This window comes from Elgaria multicarinata, chromosome 8 (assembly GCF_023053635.1).
Source record: "Elgaria multicarinata webbii isolate HBS135686 ecotype San Diego chromosome 8, rElgMul1.1.pri, whole genome shotgun sequence".
NCBI lineage: Eukaryota > Metazoa > Chordata > Lepidosauria > Squamata > Anguidae > Elgaria > Elgaria multicarinata.
Window position 1 is genome coordinate 27,027,496 of NC_086178.1, and position 23,918 is coordinate 27,051,413.

A 23,918-nucleotide genomic window follows, 5' to 3' on the forward strand; every position below is an offset into this window, starting at 1 on the left:
TATGAGTTAACAATTCCTCTGTAGCCTTCACAGAAATTCCAGTAAAGCTATTCTTTTAAAGTCCTCAACATCCTAAGGTAGATCTTAATATACAGGCAGAGTGCAGGCACTCTTTCAAATAATCTGGTCCTAAGCCGTTGAGAGCTGTAAAGGTTAAAACCAACCCTTTAAATTGAGTCTGGAAACCTATCAATTTGCAACCGGCATAAAATTGAAGTTATGCATTCAAACTTTATTATTATTATTATTATTTATTTATATAGCACCATCAATGTACATGGTGCTGTACAGATTACACAGTAAATAGCAAGACCCTGCCGCATTGGCTTACAATCTAATAAAGTTGTAGTAAACAATAAGGAGGGAAAGAGAATGCAAACAGGCACAGGGAAGTGTAAACAGGCACTGGGTAGGGTGAAGCTAAATAGTATAGAGTCAGAACAAACTCAGTATTTAAAAGCTATAGGGAACAGAAAAGTTTTTAGCTGAGTTTTAAAAGCTAAAGTTTTTAAAAGCTGAGTTTTAAAACCCTACAGAGGCAACCCCACATAAAGCATATTGCAGAAGCCCAGTTTGGAGATAACTCATGCACAGGTAAATGAGGCCAACTAGCTTAGAGTTTACAATAACAATTTTTTTTTAATTACTCCGAGTACTGTCATTTCTCATTGACTTTTACCATTAGATGCCAATGTACTTTAATGATGAGAAAAACATCTGGGTATTTCTCTAGCTCAAGTTGCACTGTTTTCCTTTCTTCTTGCAACCCCGCCCCTGCATCCTCACATCTGCACTGACATTTTCAGAATAGACATGCCTTGGTTCCATCGAAAGGTTTTAAGATTTGTGGCATTATGTGTGTATGGGAGTAAAAGAAACAAGTCTGTCATATAAACATGATAGCTTTCTCGAAAGAGGGTTGCCAATCTACAAGCCTGACTAATAAAGAAAGCTTGTTTTAGTCAAAGGCTGTGTGGGAGGTTATCTGCAGTTATTCAGCTTGAAAGAAAGATAATGCACTCTGCACATGCTTAGAAATACAATCTTTTTTACATGTTCCAGAAACCCTCAATTCAACCAGTGATTGAAAGATGGACTTGCCCCTGCTTTTCTTTTCTAAGAGTCCCCTGAACTACTATTCTTATTAGGATATGGGGGCATGATGAGGTTTGTAGATTTCATTAATGATCCCCTCTCCTTTGTCCCATAATTCAACTCCTGACTTTATGGCTACGAGATCAAATACATGTTTTTGTGTGTGTTTCCCTCTTTCCTCTGCTTTGTTCCATATGCAGCTTGATATATATTTTTTTAAAGAAATAGTTCCGTAGAAGTCGGAAGCTCGCTCAGTATTTTGTGATATTTTCCCTGGTCCTAATAAAGACATTATCGAGTTGCAACTCTGAAAAGGTATGTAGTGATAGAAATAAAGGTGACTCCTTAAGCATGTGCAGAGTGCACTTCCTCTCCACGAGCCGCATCCACACCTACCGCTCTGCCTCCGCCTAACCTAAAAAGAGAAAACACACAACGAAAGCAATGCGACACTTCCGGTTCTCAACTGAACGCGGGGGCATTCTGAACCTAGGTAGAAAAACACCTGTGCATGCTAAGCAAGCCTCCTGCCACGCATATGGAGTCATTCATAGGCGAACCCGAAGTGACGCACGTCTTTCCTCTTCCGTCATTAATGCTTTTCCTTCCGGGAGAGCAGGACTTCTCGCGAGAGCAGCGTCTGCGTCTTTTTTTCCTCGGCAGTCCGAAACGGAGGCTGAGGCGACCCCGGGCCCAGCGGAAAGAAAGTCGGAGCGAGGGCGGGAGGACGTGTCTGGCGGCGCCTCGAGGTGAGAGCAGCGGCGAGAAGGGGAGGTGGGGGGGGCAGGATAGGGCCCATGGCCGTTGTTCGCCGGCGCTGGGCCCAGGTGCCACGTGCCGTCCCCGCCGGGCTCCTTCGTGTTCAGGCGCCGCCACCGCCAAGCACTGCAAGAGTAGGGGTGTCCCGTACGTTCCGGAGCCCTCTTTTCAAGTGATAGGGCTCGAGCGTGCCGCTAGAGCAAGAGTGCCTCTGCGTAGGTGCGGAGTGCCGAGAGGCATGTCCTACCAATTAACCACGACATGTGATGGAAAAGAAAGGTGTGCCTGTTCAGATGACGTGCGAACCCATGATTAGGCTGCGAGCCCTTGTGCAGCACATGGTTAGTGATGTGTGTGAACTGGTTTCCCTTGTTCAGAAGACACCTTCAACCACGGCTTTAACCACGGTGGTTAAGGCTTTTTGCCTTATTCACCGTGGTTTAAGGTGTCTTCTGAACACAGGCTGTGAGTGTTAATCTTAAAGGAAACAAATTATTTTTACATAGACTTGAGAAATGGGCATTTGTCAATTTAGAGAAGGATGCATTGTTTTTGGTTCCTTCTGTGTGTGTGTGTGGCTTTTTTCCCCTTAGGGCTAGGGTAGGTAACCTAGTTCACTCCATATATTTTGTATTACAGCTCTTAGAAGTATCATCCAGCATAGCAAATGGTCAGGCCTGGGGTTGAATATCTACTTGTATCTTGGGCTAGTCTAAACTTGTGAGGATAAAATAGTTGACTACCATGGGAAAAGGAGGTCCCAGTTACACTTTCTGTTCTCTCTAGGTAGGACTAGAAAAATTTTCTGTGTGAAACTGTGGCGAGCTGCTGTGGGTCAATTTAGATAACACTGAATTAGTTAGATGGACCAATGTTCTGAATTGCTAAAAAGCAGCTTCCTACTTTCCTACCCTGCATGTAGTTTTGGCCTTCCTTTCAATCAACAATCCTGCTCTGCTGTATATCAGAAATGCTATATACTGTATTAAATTTTCAATTGGTTGCTGTGTGCAACCAACTGAATACCTGTTCTTCTTAGCACTGATTTTTCCATTGAGATATGACACTCCAACAATATGTTTCTGTGCTCCTTTTCTAACACTCCTGCATGAGTTCCACCCACTTCCTTTCTTGTTCACACTCCAATATTTGAGCTCTGTCTAGCATTGATTCTTGCTCTTTGCTGTGAACCGTTACTGCTTACACAGATAATGTGACACTCTACCTTCCTTGAATATTATGCCCCTTTGCTCTTTCTCAGACCTGGTCACCTTGTTTACCTACAGTTACCCTAATTTGCCAACAGTGTTTCGGTCAGCACTGTTATCTGTTCCTGTTTCTGAATTGTGATACCAGTAGGTGACTGAATCCACTTTGTCACACAATTCTTTACCTCAGTTTCCCCCTCAGCCTAAATTCCTCATTTTGTAACTAAAATTAGCCCCATAATCTCTGCCTTTTATCCATTGCTCTTGGCGCCTGTTATTTAATGGTACAACTGAACCCACATTTCTTGCCCACTGCTTCCAAACACCTTAAGCATTTGGTCTTCATCACTATCCATAGCAGTTGTACCCTAATCTGTCTTCTCTCACTAGGTGTCATCATATACATCTCTCTCTTGAGAACCTATGCGTAGCAGAAGATATGGAGTACATGAAGGAACCTGCAACCGTCAGCCAGGGGAACATGTGAGTAACATACTGCCATTGAGAGCCAAGCCAGGAAGGTGATACAGGGTTGCTTGCTTGAAAGTGCCTGTATGACAGCATCTCCCTGCATATGCAAAGCTAAGCAGCCAGGCAAGAGGCTAGGTTAGGTGCTTTCTTCATCATGTATTAGCTTTTCGCTATACAGAGGCTGTCATTCAGTGCCATTGTCTGTCAAAGTATATTACCCATGTTACTTCTGGTACAACTTTATGAAGTCTGTAACTTAAAAATCTGCTCTGGGGGGTTAGGAGCCCCTCTAGAGCAGATTTTTTTGTGAACTAGTGGGAGGAAGGACAAGAGAAAAACCGTTACACAAGTGGGCTGGCATGATTTTGAACTTAAGCCTAAGGACGCAATCCTGTGCATGTGTAGACAGAAAAATGTCCTACATGCTGGCTGGGAACTGCTACTTGTAGAACTTCTTTATGTCTAAACATGAATAGGATTGTGCCCTAACTGCACAATTGGCTTGGCTTTACATTCTAAATCCGCCTGCTATTTATAATCTCAAATGTATCATCATCTAGGGTGGGAATCATAGAGTAGCAGAGTTGGAAGGGGCCTACAAGGCCATCGAGTCCAACCCCCTGCTCAATATATCAAATCATTAGAAATTAGTAATGGCAGAACGACAGAGTCCTGTGCACAAGTGTTTGTGGGCCAAAACCCACTTTGTCAGATGTATCTGTGAAGCACTTTCTGACTAAGTTGAAATTTGAGAGCAGATCTAGCTCTTGCATTATTGCTAGTATTGGTATCAAAGCACTTGAATGTGCCAAATAATTACTTCGTTTATCTTTAAAATAATAACAAAAAGCTTGTGATATGTTTTTGTTCACACCCTTGAACCTGAGAACTGTTACCATCCTGATGATCATTCACTGAGTTGACTCAGCTGAGATTTTAACATTGGTCTCATATGGTTAAATTTCAGCACTATTCAGAGAACGATTATGACTCTTAAACTGATGCTACTGTTCTGTGTGTGTGTATGTATTGGTCTCATATGGTTAAATTTCAGCACTATTCAGAGAACGATTATGACTCTTAAACTGATGCTACTGTTCTGTGTGTGTGTGTGTATGTATTAACAGTACAGGTTAGTATTCTAATGGTATTTAGTCGTGAAAATAACTGTCTTTTCTCTTCAAGAAACCATGCATTTCATTTTTAATGTCAATTTTATTTTCTTTATTCTAGCCTGTGCTGCCAATGTGGCACTGCAATCCCACCAAACCCAGCCAACATGTGTGTAGCATGTTTACGGACTCAAGTGGATATCACTGAAGGAATCCCTAAGCAAGTCACTGTTCATTTCTGCAAACAATGTGAAAGGTGCCTACTATTTTCTAGATCTTAAGATACTGGCTCAGTTCAAACAACACAGCATGTTATAGTTCCGCCGTGGAGTTGAGTAAAATCCATCACAACATTTGCCAGTTCCTCTGCCCTCTCTCCTCCCCCGGTATCCCATCAGCCATTGCTGCAAAAAACAATCCCAGCGGCTCTCCTAGAGCAGCGCACCTTCCTTTAGCTGCTCTTGCCAGGGAACTTTATAGCCAGTGGGAAAAGTCAATGTGTCGGAAAACTCCACAGAGCCCATCACACAACTTGCAACACAACAGTTGTGCAAGAACTCTCCTCTGCACAGCATGGATATTCTGCATGGAGTGCCCCCCACCCCACCCCCAAAAAACCCCATTGCGTGGAGTTTTCCCACCAGACAACATATTTCTCAACAGTGGTGTAAAAAACACACTGTGGAGTTCTAAAACCACTTTTGAGAAACATGTTGTCTGAACTGCGCTACTGTCTTAGCAGAACTTTTTGAATCTTGTGAAACAGATTTGTACATAAAATGTTCTATGTCACATGGAGTGATACAGCCTTATCTCTATTATAGTCAGTAGCCACTTAGCACAGTCCACCAGTCATTTTTTCTGCATAAGCCCAGCCTCAATTAATACGATTGCTGCATTAGCCCTAAGTCATAGCCATTTACGTGAGGAGAGAATGGGACATTTGTCTTATCTATCCAGTTGTTTGTCATAAGGACATGTAATATAGCTAGTATATGGGCAAGGTGTTAGAGCAGGTGGTTGCAGAACAACCACCTGCTCTTGAATGAAATGAGTTATCTAGACCCATTTCAATCAGGCTCCAGGCCTGGTTTTGGAACAGAAACTGCCTTCATCGCCCTGTGGGATGGCATTTGCCAGGAGAGGGACAGGGGAAGTATGACCCTGTTGATTTTCTTGGACCTCTTAGCGGCTTTCGATACCATCGACCATGGTATCCTTCTGGATAGGTTGTCTGGGTTGGGCACTGTGTTGTAGTGGTTCTGCTCCTACTTGGATGGCTGATTACAGAAGGTGGTGCTGGGCCATGTACCTAGGCCATAGGGTTCCACAGGGCTCTATTTTATCCCCTATGCTGTTCAACATTTACATGAAGCCTCTGGGAGAAGTTATCCAGAGATGTGGGCTGAGGTGTATTCAATATACAGATGACACCCAGCTCTACCTCTCTTTTTCATCAAATTCAGATGAGGCAGTGGCTGTTCTGAATCAGTGCCTGGGCATAGTAAATGGACTGGATGAGGGCCAACAAACTGAGACTCAATCCAGACAAGACAGAGGTACAGTTAGCGGGTGGTTCATCAGTCCAGTGAGGTGATGTTTACCCTGTTCTGGAGGGGGTTGCACTCATCCTAAAAGATCGGGTTCATAGTTTGGAGGTGCTCCTGGATCCAGAACTGTCAGTTGAGGCGCAGGTGGGCAAGGAGCACCTTTTATCAGCTTAGGCTGATATAACAACTGCACCCCCATCTGGATAGAGATAGCGTAGCTACAGTTATCCATGCTCTGATAACCTCTCGTCTGGACTAATGCAATGCATTATACATGGGACTGCCTTTGAAAACGGTCTGGAAACTTCAGCTGTTACAAAACAGGGCAGCATGATTGTTAACAGGGACTGTCGAATGAGACCACATTATGCTAATTGCTTCACTAGCTGCCAGTCCAAGTCCAGGCCGGATTCAAAGTCCTGGTATTAACATTCAAAGCCCTAAACGGCTTGGGGCCTCCTCCCATGTGTATCTGCCATGTGTACCTAAGATCATCTTCAGGGGCCCTTCTCTGTGAGCCCCTGCCAAAGGAAGTGAGGCAAATGGTTACCAGGAGGGCCTTCTCTGCTGTGGCACCCTGGCTGTGGAATGAGCTCCCTAGCGAGGTTCGCTTGGCACCTACATTATATTACTTTTGGTGCCAGGTGAAAACCTGTTAATTTTCCCAGCATATTAACAGTTCATCATCCTAGCTTTTTAACTTTGTTGTTTTACGTCTGTATTTATCTCTGCATTGCTGCTCGGTTTTATCCTGGTTGTGCTTTTATACAGTGTTTTTATAGTGCTTGTTTTATACTTGAATTGTCTCCATGGTTTTAAATTTTGTGAACCGCCAAGAAAGCTTCGGCTATTCGGGCAGTATAGAAATGCAATAAATAAATAAATGTTAATATTGAAAATTATGATATAATATACTATCATTATAATAAACTAAACTAACCTGTGAACATATTTACAGAATTCAAGAGCTCACGTAAACATTCCCTGTATATAGCATGTGCTTTGAAGGTCAATTTGTTTTATTTGGAATAATTACTGTATTTGAATGTTACATTGAAAGTGGCCTATTGTTCCACACTGGTAGGCTGTCACTTCAGGGAGCTTCACGTTAACATCAAATCAATTTGGTACTTACCTCTAGCCTCTGATTAGATATTGAATTGAAGTCCCCTAAAGGTAGAAGTTGATTCTTGGTTCAGCAGTGAGAGGGTAGTAAATGAATTGTATACAAGTCTTAAGTTTTTTTGAGATTCTGACTGCTTACATTTGTTTTTCTTGTATATCAGTTAAGTTAATATATACGATCTTATGAGTGTACTATTCTGTCATTTACAGCTGTTTTGAGCATTTACAGATGTAAAACTTAAGTGAATAAAATTTCAATGGGGGTAAAGCATGACTAACTTAGTCTGTTTGGTACCCCAACAAAGTGTTGTATGGTGTCATAGTTAACATATATATTTATAACTTCTTCTTTATTTATTTTTTAAAAAGGTATCTTCAACCACCAGGATCTTGGATGCAATGTGCCTTGGAATCAAGGGAACTTCTGACTTTATGCCTTAAAAAAATCAAAGCCTCTCTTACTAAGGTTAGTCATGTATCTTTGCGTTGTTGTATAAAAGTGAGGTGTAATATATTTGTGTAAATGTTATACTACCTGTGAAATTTGTGATTCATTATGAATGTGGACTTTATCTGGTAACAATGAGTTGGTTCTGCAAGAAGATATTTGGTTTCCATACAGCAATTCCTCACTATTGCCATATGTGAACTGGGTCATAACTTGCAAAACTAGAACTCCTTATGCAATTAGAATCTGTACCCATTAGCATCCACTAAATCATCCTATTCCTAGGAAATAAAAGATAGAATAGCTGCACAGTGCCTTTTGACTCACAATAGGAGGCTTTCATGTGGAAGAGCCCTATGTTTGCTGTTATGCACATTTCTTGGAGCACTGGTTTTAAACGTTTGAATTAGTTGTATGTATTTTATGTTGTTTTTATTTGTGTTGTACCCCGCCTTGATCCAGAGGGAGAGGTGGGTAACAAATAAATGTATTATTGTTGTTGTTATTATTATTAAAAGGCTTACTAAGTACATGTATCTTTTCCTATATTTTTGCACTTTGTGATGATATTAGTTGCATGCAGAAGCTCTTGAATCTATGCTTATCTCTGTTTTTTGGAAATATGTCTAATAACTAGGCATGATATTTCCTCCTGACAGGTGCGGTTGATTGAAGCAGGATTTGTATGGACTGAGCCACACTCCAAAAGACTTAAAGTAAAGCTGACTGTACAAAAAGAGGCAAGTAAGCTTGGTTGTAACTTTCATAAAACAATATTATCACAGAAATGTCTTATGACAAAGCTGTACTGTTAGAGGAAGTCAAGGATGCTCTTTTTGTGACTTGAGTTCTGAATAATGTTGCAATTGTCCTATGCACATTTTCTTAGCAGTAAGACCAATTAAAATAAGTGAGACTTAATTCCAAATAAACATATATAGAATCAAGCTGATCTCCAGAGATTCCTGTGCAGCAAAGTGTCAAGGGATCATGGCTTAAGACTGAGACTAGACATAATGATCTTTGTATTCCTTCCATTTCCATAATTCTACTTCATAGCACAGTTGTGAGGTAAAACAAGATGAACATTTTGATTTAAGTCAGTATATGTCATTACAGCAAACGAAGTTTGACTTTGGGCTAGCACAGACTATGATTTTTTTAATTCCAGTTTATGTTTAGGGAAATCCTTTTTGGAAGAAAATGGGCAACAGGGAATATAGACTGAAAACTTACTTGCTAGAAGCAGTTTATTAGAGAAGACAAAAAAACCACCTTAAATCTTGCACTTATCTTTCTCCCCTAGGTGATGAATGGTGCAATTCTTCAGCAAATCTTCGTAGTAGAATACATTGTTCAGTCTCAAATGTGTGATGACTGCCATCGAGTTGAAGCTAAGGACTACTGGAAAGCTGTGGTTCAAGTTAGACAGAAGGTATATATGAGAGAAATCTGTCTTGTCGAGTAGAGATCAAGTTGTATAATCACTTTTTCACCAAACAAATATTTACTATTAATAGAAAGTTGCATTAGGTAGGGTAGTAATGAGCTCTGTGATGAACGTACCACCCCCATCAGGGTTTATTATTATATTTATTACATTTCTATACTGCCCCATAGCCATAGCTCTCTAGGCGGTTTATATAAGATTAAAACAATTAAAACCAATATACAAAATTTAAAACCGCAAAAACATGCAACATACACTGAAACATACATCTAAAAACAACTATAAAAACAGATCCAGGATTGATGAAGCACATCACATATTACTAAATGCTGGAAAAAGAGAAAAGTTTTAACTTAGCACCTGAAAAAATAACAATGTTGGCGCCAGGCAGACCTCAATGGGGAAATTATTCCATAATTGGTGGGCCACCACAGAGAAGGCCCTCTCTCTTGGTGCTGTCTTCCGGGCCTCCCTCAGAGTATGCACCTGGAGAAGGGCCTTAGGGTTGTCATAAGTTGTCTTAGAATTTTGTTTAAGAAAGGTTAATTCTGTATAATCAGAGCATGAGGATTTCATTGGAGAAATAGAAGTTGAACTCACGGCAATAATGAGAGAAAAATCGACTGTAAGATTTATAATTGAATGGGAACCCTTTGTAAACTTTATGAGGGGACGAGAAAAAGATGACTTGTATATCTGTGGATTCAACCAATAGTGTAGAAAATGTTGAGAGAGAAATTAGAGATTTGGATTTGACAGTGATGGAGTAAGAAAAAAAATAACGCTATACATTTTTGCTGGGAAGAATATTGGAAGAACATTTTATTTTGTGTTTTTCTTGTTTGATTTTGTTTTGTTTGATTTTTGAGGGTGTGTCTGTTTATATGTATCATTTGTTCTGTAGTGTTTTTTATTTATTGGTGTTTGGAAATAATAAAAAGATTAACATGGAAGAGAAATAGATGTCCAGTGCTCATTTGTGTATTGGGTTTAAAACGTTCAGTTAACTAATTTTAACAGTTGTGTACAGCATTTGTGTAAGCTACAGACTGCTTCAGTGGTTTCCCATGTATTCCAGTCAATTCAGGTCTAAAATTCTAAGGGAACTTATTAGGGTGTAAGTCCCACTGAACTCTGGAATTTATTTCTAAGTAAACATGCTTAGTATTTTGCTGCATATTTATGTTTTCCTGCTTTCATAGTTTACTAGCCATGGGCTGTTTAGGCTTTGGGTAAAATGGCAGCTTTATTGATCAGCTATGTTTTTCTGCTCCCTTGGAGGCATTTACAAGAATACAAACACCACTTTCATGTGTAATTCTTGTTTTGATTCCTACATTTTAGACTCTACATAAAAAGACTTTCTATTACTTGGAGCAATTGATTTTAAAGCATCAACTTCATCAGAACACTCTTCGGATCAAAGAAATTCATGGTAAACGATGTTTAATCATTTGTATGTAGAGCAATTGGCATTATATAAATTGACATCAGTTCTTGTAGCAGTAAGTATTCAGGGTACTTGTAGGCATGAAGGAAATGCCAGGTATTGCATATGATGCTTTGTCATATGGTACAAATAATGCTGTGTGTGTACATAATATATTTGTGTGTATGCTTATATAATTTACATTTTGCATAGAGAAGGCAACATGTTTGTTTTCTAAGGATATTTTGTATATTTGTATCCTGCTCTTACATGAAATTGTAAGTGATCTGTCACGAGACTGATCAGCTATATACACCTACTTAGCTTCAGCAGTACTGCAACATCATATGCTCCCAGTCCATTGAGTGGAGTCAGACACGATTGCATTGTGTTACATATTTCATGGTAAAAGTTAACTGTTTTTAATACATGTATGTGATAAACATAATATGTTAGCGAATGGAGAAATAGCCTTTTGGCTTAAGTAAAAATCCCTGAAGGCTCCTCATGATGACTAATTACATGTACATGTTTTCAGATGGCCTAGATTTCTACTATGCTTCAAAACAACATGCTCAAAAGATGGTAGACTTCCTTCAGTGTACAGTTCCTTGTAGGTAAGACTTCCCCCTACCCCCATGTGTTATCTAGAACATAGCAGTTTAAGCTGTTTTAGTCCCTTTCCACATCTTAGTTCATCTTCTGATGACTTCCAAATCAGTACCAGCCATCTCTTCTATAGATGATCACACAGAAATTTCAGTGTGCAGCATTGTGCCTTCTGCTGTGTGTGAGGATCTACAGTAAGGATGGGCAACTTTGGGTGCTATGGGGACCAATCCCACCACCACCCCATGGCCACACTCACACACCTGCAGATTTTTTTTAAAAAAGCGGTTTAACTACTTTGGGGCTTGTTGAGGATGAATTTAGCTTGAGAACAAGTTGGATTTAAAAATCTGACTTTGGCGGGGCTGCATTTTGCCCAGCCCTGATCTATAGGATGCGGGACTAATCTAATACGAAGATTGGAAGTGGAATAAAATACACTACCAGAGTCTCCTAAACCACTACAGAGAAACATCATTTGGACAAAGCAGCTTTTCTCAAGACCACCTCCTTCCCAAATCAGGGTAGGATAATGTGGCAGTGCGATGCACTCATATACACACACAAAATCCGGTTGTGCTTTGGCAGACCCTAAGAAGTCTCTCCAAGCAGCAATTGCACATCATCTTGGAATTTTCTGTTTCTTTTTTGTGTTTTTCCTCCCTCTGGGAAGTTTAAGAAGAAGAGGTGTTTTGCTTCATCTCAGAAAAATAACTGTCAGAATAGAATCTTGGAAGATATCTGTCTCCACACCAACCAGGGACATGAGACACATTCAGTAGAGTTGGCTGTTTTACCTATGCCAGGGAATCTCTCTATAGTGCAGAAGCGGAGAAGCAATGCCGTTGTCTTCTTTTTTTTATGGGAGCCTGGAACGGCTACAATACCCAACCTTAATGGATGGGGGAAAGACAGCTCATCTGCCTCCCAATTTCCCCTTTAGGTGCTCTCTTCCCACACACATGCAGTTTGAGAACCTCGGAGTGGTTCATGGAATACAGCCAAAGGTTCTCACTTTTAATCATTTGTGAGGTATTCTCCTTCCAACTTAGCATAATGTTATGGCATCTGTAGACTCTCCCAACAGCTGGTTTTTTTTCCCCTATTCTGTTTTTTAAGTTGGAGACTCTTGTTTTGTACTTGGAGTATTATCTTTAGTCATCCTGTGATTGTGACACATTCCCTTGATTTCTCTGATTTGGATTGCTTTTTTAATTTCAGGTCTAAGTCATCCCAGCGTTTGATCTCTCATGATATTCATAGCAATACTTACAATTACAAAAGCACTTTCTCTGTGGAGATTGTTCCAGTATGCAAGGTATTTGTTTAATTCATGAGTTAGGAATCAAGAAGAAACTGCTTTGGGATTATTTTCTAAAAGAATTGCTTGTTTAAAATTTGTGTAGGGAACTTTGGTCCCCCAGATGTTGATTTCTACGTTAACAGCTCCCAATAGCTCCAGTCACCATGACCAATTATCAGGGATGGTGGGAGTTGTATAACATATGGAGGGCTGCAGGCTCCCACCTGTGGCTTACATTTCACTGGCAGTGGAGTCCTTTACGCAAAGGAGAAAATCAAGAGACAGGAAGGCCAAGTAAGCCACTGTGAGATCAAGAAAGGTGGATATAAATGTAATAAATTTCAATGGAACTGATTCTCCAGTAAGTGCATAGGATTTCAGCTAAATCCACAATTCCATGTGAAAGCAACGACTAGACTCATGAATTATAAAATCTTGCCTGAAAGGGGCAGTTTAATGTACATATTTTCTCTGGTTTACTGTAGCACGAAGTGATGAGTGAAGTTGCTGTCATAGATGGAACATTTGATGTTCCATCTTAAGGTCCATTCAAAGCAATACCTTTCACTTCATGCATTCAGCTGAGATTTACCAATATGCAAGTTTGTGTGAATCAGCCTGAACTGTTAAATCTTACACTGCAGAAATCGTGTAAAAAATCACAGTGTCTTTCTACAAGTATAGTCTGCTAGTATACCTTATCTTGAGGTGGTCCCATTTTGTTACCAAACTGATAAACTCTCAACGGTTGAGTTCACTATTAGAAAGAATGATGAAGCAAAATAAATTGAGTTCTCTTGGCATTCTAATCTGCAGTTAGGCTATTGTTTTCGTATTTTTTGAGATACGGTAATATGTTCTACCATTTGGTTAGGAGGACAAGAAATTTGCAAGGTCGGCTGTATTCAGTCAAATTTATACTGAATATAAAACAGGCCTTCCTTTTTTTCTTCTTTTTTTTTTTTGAATAATGTTTTTATTATCGTGTGATTCTGGTAACAAGGGTCAACTAATGTGCCGCATATATAAATTTGGAGTCAAATCAGATATATATACTTAATTACTAAATAATACAAACTTATACAAGCCTGGGTAAAAATATTTAACATTAATTAGTTAATGTTGTTGTTTTTATATGTTGTTTTTATTTTTTGGATGGTTTTAAATTTTGTATACTTTTTTTTACTGTTTACTGTTTTTAACTTTTGTAAACCGCCCAGAGAGCTTCGGCTATGGGGCGGTATATAAATGTAATAAATAAATAAATAAATTTGATTTCATTTAAATTCCATTCAATACACTTCCACTTAGGGCATCCCGAGACTAACTTTCTTTGCCCTTCCACCTATGTTTGCCATATTTCTAAGTGTGCCAGTGGGGGTGTTCTCCCACTTTCTTCTTTATTTGTATGATTAATAAATTCCCACCATACCACCTCAAAGTTATCTTAACTTTGTTGTCCTCTTTACTTTCCTCATTTTTTGCATCGGCTTTTCTAAGAGGGCAATCTGCCAAACCCTTTGAAACCAGTTTTCATTCAGAAGCATTTTGCCATCCTTCCAGTGTTTTGCTATCAACCATCTAGCCGCCAATAATAAATGGTTTACAAATTCCTTATTTAAGAGCTTGATATCTGGTCCCCTATATAAATTTAACAGAGCTAGATGAGGAGATGGGTGGACCCATTGTCCAGTTATCGAACTGATCTCCTGAAACACTTTTTTTCCAATAAACACTCGCCTTAGGGCATGACCACCACATGTGTATGTACGTTCCTTCTCTGGAACATTCCCTCTAAAACAGTCCTTCCTCATTTAATCTTTATGAACATTTTACATCCTTCAGTGTAGTGAAACAAGGTTATCAAAGTCTGAACAGTCACTGTATTGATATTTTTTTGTAGTTTTATGCCTCTCAGACCTTCTCCCACAGTTTTCAGTATTTATACAAACAAAAGGTTTAGAATGCAAATTGACAAATATTTTATTTTTGTTCTTATATTACAGGACAATGTTATATGCTTGTCTCCAAAACTGGCTCAAAGCCTTGGGAATATGAGCCAGATTTGTGTTTGCATCCGAATAACTAGTGCTATTCACATCATTGATCCTAATACACTGCAGAGTAAGTTTTTGATGTTTTCTGTTAAAAATATAATTCAGTAATATTGATAGTTAGCATTCTGCATCAACATTAATTTAAACATACATATAAGGTAATAAGTTTTTGAAAATATTAAACTCTGTTAAACTATGACGTTACTCTTGCAGTTCCTGTAACCTTGATATGATATTGTTTCCATGATGGTGTCAGGTGCGTTAGATAATAAGATTACAAAGAGAGTACATCTGTGTAACTTTCTTCTTGGGGAGAAAAGTGTACAGGTACCATCGACGTTGGTTCCATAGTTCTCTCTTTCAGTTGCAGAAATCGATGGAAATACTTACTGGCGTCATCCTTTTAACAACTTGTTTCATCCAAAGAAGTTAGAGGAATTTATTGTCATGGATATCAGCAAGATCCATGAGAGAAAACAAGGGCCTGGTGCAGGCATGAAATCCAGCAAAGTAAGAATTATTCTTCTGTTACTTATACTGTTCGTAGAAGATTGACCAAATCTTGCTTCCTGTCTCCAAATTCTTCAGTGTGACACATATATAGAACTGTTTCCCAGCCCTGCTATCTGAGATCCTTTGGACTGGAGGAGTCAGGGACTGAACCTGGGGCATTCAGAGCCAGTGTGGTGTAGTGGCTAAGGTGTTGGACTGGGAGTCCGGAGATCTGGGTTCTAGTCCCCACTTGGCCATGGAAACCCACTGGGCGACTTTGGGCCAGTCATAGACTCTCAGCCCAATGTACCTCACAGGGTTGTTGTTGTGAGGATAAAATGGAGAGGAGGAGGATTATTTACGCTGCCTTGGGTTCCTTGGAGGAAAAAGACAGGATATAAATGCAATACATAAATAATAAATAATTCTGCCTGCAGAGCAGATGCTCTGCCACTGAACGTCATCTCTTCCCATATGTCAGGCTACAAAGAAGTCATTGTGTATTCTGAATGGCTTTAATGACAGACTCTGGTACAGTTCTTTTGAGAAGGAGATCTGCAGTTGGGGTACCACTAATAACATCATCCTCTTTCCCCACATGTATTTCATCATTGGGCATTTGAATTACTGAAAGTGTTGCAGAAAGTGTTTCATTTGCAATTTCAGATTGTTTTTGGAATACTTTTTATTTTGGCAAACAAACGATACTCCAACTTACTGCTGTTGAAATAGTGATTCTTCAGCGGGCACACCTGTCTCCAGCCAAGAGCTGCATTGCCCTCAGGCTGGCCTCAGCGGTAGAAGGCAAGGCCAGGCAGGCCTCACCAGGGTCGCCATGTTGACTATGGGCGATGGCAGAAACAATAATGGGAATATGAGGGGTATCGCGAGATTTCCATTGCCAGAGCAATAGGAGACCGGTGCCGAGCCAAGAACCCTAGTGCTTTGCTTTTAAAGCTCAAGCTTTGAACTTCTTCACAGTTTCAAAATTTTCTGCAAGTTTCAATTTTTTAAAAAAAATGTGCAACATCTGTCTTGTAGATCTCTAGTAATACACTAGAGCTCGATCAGACACTACAGTGTTCTTAAATAGATTCCTTGTATAGAGGATAAAATGATGGAAATTATAAGCTGTGTCTGGTATAAAAAGCACCCAAAAAAGAAAAAAAAACCATGACTAATCCATGATTGGCAGGATCCCCAATTAGAATTAAAAACACACAAGATGCAAGGAACCTTACAAAACTGCAATTAGTCAATACATAACAAACAAATAATAGTTAAAGGACATGTATAAAGACAAATAAGGCACAATCAATAGTACACACCAAATTACAGAAGAAGTCAATAGTTCCAATGCATATACGTCATACCAAACCTATCAGTCAATAGAACCATGGTTTATTACTGTAGATTAGTCTCCATGAACTATATAGAACACTCCTCTTAATATTTATAATGTGTTATTACAACTGATATCACAAGAAAAAAATCCACTTCCTAAATATAGAAGTATAAGAAGCAACCTTAGGAAATAGCATATGTGATAAATCACTGCAGGTGTAAGTAAAGCTGCATCAGAATTCTGCATTAAACTCATTCGTATTCTTTGCTAAGCAAAGCTGGACTTTGTGATGTGTGACTTCAGAAAATTTGCATGGCTTTGATTATTTTTGAATAATTTCATTTGTTTTGACTAATCACAACATTGTGTTTCACAAAATCAAGGTCTGTGGTTCAGTGTAGCAAATAATATGCCATAAAGCACGCACGGTGACATTCTCATGATGTCAGTAGAGAAACCACACAATATATTTGGCCCTTGAGGGCCCATGTTCCTAAAGGGCCGCTAAAGATCTCTTAGAAAAATTGTGCAACTCAAGACAAAAATAAGACTACATTTTTAAAACTTGAGAGTAGTTTTGGGCTTAGCGCTTTATTTAACAAACTTCTTTTTTTATTCTTTCATAAGCACACACTTGCTGAAGCCTGGGTTCAGAAAACATCAGAACTGAATACAGACCATCAATATTTTTGTCGCACTCACTTGGGGCATCTTCTGAATCCTGGAGATCTTGTATTGGGGTTTGTAACGTTCTTCCCTGATTTCAGCTTAATGTACAGTTCAGTCTTGCATACTGCTTTAGAAGGTTGGAAGGGGTTGTGTTTCACTTGAGGTATAATATCTTTGATGCTGATTAAAAGTGGTTTTCCCAAAATGTGGGAGGCTGGAGACATATGAGGGCTGCAGGTAGACACTCCTTTCCCCGCCATATAAATGGGATGAAAATACCAAATTAGAAGGAAGAAGAGAAGCTTGAAAAGAACTGTTTGGGTGGCCACTGTAATTACAAGGTTCAGGGAACAATATTTATTCTCCTTTACCCACCACCTCCCTTAGTAGAAGGCAAAAGGACTCACAGACCTGAACTTTGAAAGAAGAGTACTTGTTCAAATAACTGTTTAGGGATGTCAAACAGATTTCTTGTGCTAGAAGCAATAGCAAGATGGCATTTTACTCTAGCTAACTTGCACAATTTTTCCAGTAATGGTGAGTGTCTATACCTTTCCACATGCAGCTTAGCTAGAATAAGATGCCATCTTGCTATTGCTTTAAGGAAGATTTATCTGATATTATTTGAAGAAGATACTTGTGGGACTGAAGACTACATTTCAGCCTGCCTCACTGCTTTACTTGGGTCCCTACGTCCCAGGACCATTTAGCAATGAAAGGAAGAGTTATTTGCCACGTATGAGACCACCAGTATCACAGTGACCCCTTTTAATGGAGTAAACTATTTCAAAATGTGTTTTTCAATCCCAGTAGGACACCTTAATTTATGTGCATATGTTTGAGACTTGAATCAAATGTCTCAGAGTCTTGGAAGGTACAAAAATCGTCTCCCCATAGAACCAATTTAAAGCCATCCAAATTCATTTATTCAGAACCCCGCAACATTAATTGTTTTTAAAATAGTCCACTATATCCATTGTTAGATAATATGAAACCCATTGTGCCATATATCCCTCTGCTTATGTCTTCAAAGAAACTATGTATATATGTTTATAAACTATGTATGTTTGTGTGTGTGTGTGTGTATATATACTTTGCTTCTCAAACATAATCATTCCTACAGCAGATCAACAATGATTATTCTATCTAAACATGTATAGGATTGCACCCTGAGCTAATGTGTTTCCCATATTTTTGTTTTAGATTTGACTTGGTCAATTGCAATTTAAATGATGAATTTGCAAACAAGATGAACCCACATAGTGTTCCTGATGTGGTAAGGTTCAAAGATTTCCTTCCTTGAACAATCATTTGGGTACTATACAAGCAACATTGTGGTATAGATCATCCTTCCCCAGCCTGATCCCCTCCAGATGTTTTGGACTATAACTCCCAGTATTCCTGTCCATTGGAAATGCTGGCTGAGGCTGATACAAGTTGAAGTCCAAAACATCTGGAGAGCATCAGGTTGGGGATGGCTATTTTATGAGCAACCTTTACAGATGCAACATGGAAAGTTATACAAATAATCTTAATAGTTTTAGAAATTTGATTTCTCTTCTGTGACTCTTTAAATATGCCCATGCTTGCTCACTCTATTCTGCACAATTTCACATGCTGTCAATCATATTCTCTCCCACTAGTATCTTTCATCTTCTTTGCCTGAAAGAATTCCTCTTATAACGTGTCCCTCTTCTATTATTTTGAGTCGCCCAATAGTGCCTAAGCAAGCCTTTCCTAAAATACTCTTAATATCTCCTTACAACTATTTATTACAATTAGATTTTATTTTTCTTCCATGAAGAATTCCTAGACAGTCTTGCATCCTGGTGTTGACTAGATCCAGGCCTGCTTAGCTTCATCGAGGTTGCTGGTGCATGTGCCTTCAGATCATGATGTAGGGCACTACTAGCTTCCCTAAACCATATATTGCTGCCTTTAGTCAACCATCCTTGCACAGCAAAGGGCAGGGCAAGGATCTGTGTGTTCTCTGCAGGTTTAAAACTAAACAAATCCCTGTAGGGAAAGACTTGAAAGAACTGGGTGTGTTTAGCCTTGAGAAGAGAAGACTGAGGGGAGACATGATAGCACTCTTCAAATACTTGAAAGGTTGTCACACCGAGGAGGACCAGGATCTCTTCTCAATCATCCCAGAATGCAGGACACGAAATAATGGGATCAAGTTACAGGAAGCCAGATTCTGGCTGGATATCAGGAAAAAAAACTTCCTGACTGTTAGAGCAGTACGACAATGGAACCAGTTACCTATGGAGGTTGTGGGCTCTCCCACCCTAGAGGCATTCAGGAGGCAGCTGGACAGCCATCTGTCAGGTATGCTTTGAGGTGGATTCCTGCATTGAGCATAGGGTTGGACTCTATGGCCTTATAGGCCCCTTCCAACTCTATTATTCTATGATAAACAATGAAAGCCATCTTGATTCTAACGAAGCCAGTATGATTCACACCACCCTACCTATCTCTTGCAGTATGTGCACAGGAAAATGAGGCCTTTGGGTTATGTTCAGCTTACTATAATGATATTCTGTATTGTTAGGATTGCTACATTTAAACATTAAATAGCACTTCCCTTTTTCTTCCTCCTGCTTTATTTGGATTTGTCTTTGTTCATTCTTAAATATACTTGTTTAGTCTTTCAATATTTCTCTGATATCTTTTTCTTAAGGTCAAAAGAGATGTTAATATTTGTCATATGAACAACTTAATATCACTTAAAACAGCTGTAATCAAAATAGAACCTGAATATAATTGATCGAGTTGTTAAGAGCTAAAGTGATGAACTCAGTCCCCATTCAAATCTCACCTCATCCATGAATTTGACTCTGTGGCTTAGGGAAGCCACTGTCTCTCAAGCTCCACTATGCTCCAAGTCATCAATATAGGGGTTGTAATTGTGGCATATCCAACTAAAATATTGTAAATACAACAAATATATAAATAAATAAATGTTGTAAGATCATGTCTTGGAACATTTGGGGAAAGTGGGATATTAATATGAATCTTGGTGAGCTGCTTTTAATTCTACTAATCTTCATAATCCATTGACAGTCAGTCCCACACTGCCTCTTCTGCTTAGTTGTACAGTTTTGCTGTTGAAGGCATTAAAAATACTGATATTTAACTGAAGCATCGGTTTCTAAGCAAGATCTCAGTAATTTTTTGCAGGTGGTATTTCTGACCTCGTGCATTTCTTTTCGCTCTTCCATGCATAGGTTTTAATTAAGAAGAGCTATGACCGCAGTAAACGTCAACATCGCAGGAACTGGAAACTGAAAGAATTAGAGAGAGACAGAGAGGGCATGGATACAGATGATGAAAGGTTTTTTTTCTGACTTACGTTATCCCCCACCCATTTTATCAACCTGTCTGTGCTTTCATGAGCAAAATAAGGTGACAGAGGAAAAAACTGCGTTGGGAGTCTAGATTAATGCTAATGATCATTGCTACAGTAAGCAGTGGGTGTCAGAGCATACATCATCTTCCAAGTAGTATACACTTCAGTGTGCTTGTTTGTCCTTGATCCTGCAGCAAGGTTTTACATGGATCACCTTGGTGCGTCTGTGTCTCTGCCTGTTATCTGCTATAAAACAAGCAGTGTAGATGCATGCTTACTAGTAAGCTGGTCTTTTAAGAAAATTTGGTTTCAGAATGCAGGAACTGAATGGCCTTTCAACTATAGAGTTTTAAGGCATAATCTGATGGGCTGGTAGACTAGGTGAGAAATCAAGGAGAAATTGAGTCCTTGATGTAGGTTTTAGGATGAAATTGTTGTAATGGTGGACATCTATGGTTGAATCTCCTTAGGAAGACAGGATTGCTCCCATTAAAGTAACTGCTGAGTTTTCATCAGAACAGTGGTGCTATGAGAGGGTATATTTAACCTTTTATCCCCCTCTCATTTAAATGCCTCCCTCGCCCAACTACTATTTATTTATTACAGCATTCATATACCACCCTCCATTCTGCTAGATTTCAGAACAGTGTACAAAAATCAATGCAATATAATAGAATATATGGAACAATTATAAAAGCAGTGGTTAAAACTGCAGTGGAAGAAAGAAAGGCATATTTCTTTTTCATCATGCATCTAAGAGCAGCACAAGGGAAAAGAGCTTAGATCACAAAAAGAGAATGCAGTGGAAAGAGTTGAACCCTGAAAAGGTTTGATCTGGAATCTTCCATGTTACGTCTGTCTCAGTCTTCAGCACATTCTAATCTGGAATTCTTGAAAGTGATTGCACCTTTGCACCCTGTGAGCATTCATTTTCAATAGGAGTTGGGTATTTGTGTAATAGCCATTGGGCAAAAATATTTAGTTCTTCATGCTACTCTATGGAGTATATAAATACACATATAATGATCTAGAATGTGCTTAATTCCTAAGAAAATAGAATTGCTAACTTTATTTCTAATATGATACTTTTATAGACAATACCAGGACTTCCTAGAAGATCTAGAAGAAGATGAGACAATTAGAAAAAATGTCAATATTTACAGAAGTAAGTTCCCAAGTTCTTGATTTTTTAAAAACATATTTTAATATCCAGAAATATTGCTTCTCTACAGTAGCATCTGGGAATTCACTAAAAGTGTTGGCCACTTTTCTCTTAAATCAGTGGTTTGAAAATGAATACATGTTTGTTAGTAACCTATTTCCTGTATGATGTCCACTGAACACTCCAAGCGAACCTCATACACCTGCCCACATACCTTCTGTAGCTTTCCTTCTTTTTTAGATCTAGGCCAGCCTGGGGCTTGAATACATCATATATTCCTTTCAGATTATATTCCCTAAAAGAAATCATATTTTGACAATCCTGAATTGTTAATTGAAATTATCCCAGTCAGTAAGGCAGTGAAACATTGCAATCCAGTATTTGCATACTCAAGGGATTCATCAGGCATGCAGAGGAGTATTATGGTCCTACAGGTCAGAGCACCCTTGTTACCCTCCAGGAGGTGCAGAATGTTGAAGTCAATTAAGCATTTTTTGGGGTGGGAGATAGAAAACAGGATGAGGAAGTTGTCAGGTTGAGTTCTTATCACAGGGATGGGCAACCTGAGGCCCTCAAGATGTTTTGGCCTACAACTCCCATCATCCTTCACCACTGGCTCGCATACTAGACCCATTCCTCTCCTCCCTCCCAAAAATCTCTCATATACTACAAAGAAAGCAGAAACATATTCTCTATCCCCTCGTTCCCTTTAATAGTAGAGCATTGATAGTAACAATGGAGCCACCCACAGAGGGGTGACGCCTGCATACTCTGACACCTCAGCTATGTTGTTGTTGTTTTAAAGAGGCGATTTCAAGTATGTAAAGACCAATGGCTACACATCCGCATTGCCATTATACTACCAAAGAACCCCAGCAGTATCAGGGCATAGCACACGCAGAAGCATTTAGTATGCCGAGTGACACTCTCCCCCTCCCCCCAATGCTATAAGCAGCCACTTCAAAGCTAAAAGACTACTGTAGAAAGATAGTCATGAATGGAGGAAAAAGCCTCCTTTGGATTTGGGCTACAAAGCAAGCAGCTCACCAGCCCTGAACTTGAATAGCATCACAATTGTACTAAGGGCGTGGTGAAGAAGGTGACCAGCCACAGGGGGTACATGACAAATATTTGAAAAAGACACTACAACATTTTATTGTGGATCTCCCCTTGTATAAATATGTAGCCCTACAGGCTTTTAAGGATGCAGTATTGTGTACAATGTTGAGGTTTGCTATTTGATTCGGTCTCTTGCCTTTTGATGTTGTAGATGCAACCATTCCAGTCGAAAGTGACACAGACGATGAGGGTATTCCCCGGATCAGTCTTGCTGAAATGTTGGAGGATCTGCAGATATCTCAAGATGCTACTGGTGGAGAAGGTGCTGTCATGTTGACAGAATAAGCTAGTAGATCTTGTAAATGTGCAAATGTTTTCACTTAAGGAAAAAGTTGTTACCACAGCAATCCATTATAGGAGGGGTGGGTAACTTGTAGGCCAAAGTATCTGGAGGGATCACAAATTGCCCACTCCTGTATTACAGGTATCATACAGGCTCTACATGCAAATAATCTTAATAAGGTTTGAACAAAGTTTCAATAATAAATTCTGCTGGAAAGTGTTAAGAATGGCTAATAAACTATAAGAAAATGTGGTAAACCTGGATGATTTTTGTGAACTGCCCAGGGAGCTTCGGCTATTAGGCGGTATAAAAATGCAATAAATAAATAAATGAATTTGAGATTATTATTTTTAAAATATATATCTAAGTTTGTATAACACTCACTGTATGGGTTTATGCAGCAATAATATCAGTATCTGTACTTGAGAAATTGGGGCCGTTTGTGTATTTTGAAGGACACTGTAGGCTTAGAAAATCCGTTTCTGCATGTTTTGCACAGATCGTTTAAGAGGAGGGAGCTGATATATGTGGGGGGGGAGGGGGGAGGCATGGACCAGTTCTTCCTGCTAAACAGAGTCAGCAGATTGCTTGGAGCAGGAGCAGCTCCTGCATCTTGATACAGTTTGCTGGATCAGAATGACTTACTCTCCAAAGCCAGCCCATGGATATGGCTGGGAAAATGCCCTGATAACACATAAGGGTCAACGTAAGATCATCCCCACTGCATAGCCTTTGTACAAGGCTGCCTATCCTATTGAGCAGAACGGTTGTCTTAGAAACTTGTTTGATACTTTACTTCGTACAAAGGTCTATAATAGTCACCAAACAATTGTAAAGCGTTTTGCTATTGTCATAGCAGCCTTTTTACTACTTTTAATAC

The 23,918-nt window shown here is 39.4% G+C and overlaps 1 protein-coding gene across 3 annotated transcripts; it reads left to right on the forward strand.

Moving 5' to 3' along the window:
- Positions 1–1,753: 1,753 nt before the first annotated feature.
- NMD3 (NMD3 ribosome export adaptor) lies at positions 1,754–23,452 on the forward strand. 3 transcript variants are annotated; one of them, XM_063132015.1, is made up of 16 exons: positions 1,754–1,844; positions 3,453–3,545; positions 4,767–4,901; positions 7,690–7,786; positions 8,428–8,508; positions 9,075–9,203; positions 10,563–10,653; positions 11,186–11,264; positions 12,478–12,574; positions 14,566–14,683; positions 14,981–15,126; positions 17,081–17,193; positions 18,326–18,398; positions 20,353–20,459; positions 21,569–21,639; positions 22,907–23,452. In XM_063132015.1, exons 2-16 carry the CDS (start codon positions 3,502–3,504, stop codon positions 23,038–23,040), a joined length of 1,515 nt encoding a protein of 504 aa, XP_062988085.1. In that variant the 5' UTR covers positions 1,754–1,844; positions 3,453–3,501; the 3' UTR covers positions 23,041–23,452. The 3 variants fall into 3 exon arrangements, with proteins under 3 accessions (XP_062988085.1, XP_062988086.1, XP_062988084.1); XM_063132016.1 differs by having other exon boundaries at positions 1,774–1,844; positions 3,494–3,545; XM_063132014.1 differs by lacking the exons at positions 1,754–1,844; positions 3,453–3,545 and having other exon boundaries at positions 4,767–4,839.
- Positions 23,453–23,918: the final 466 nt, after the last annotated feature.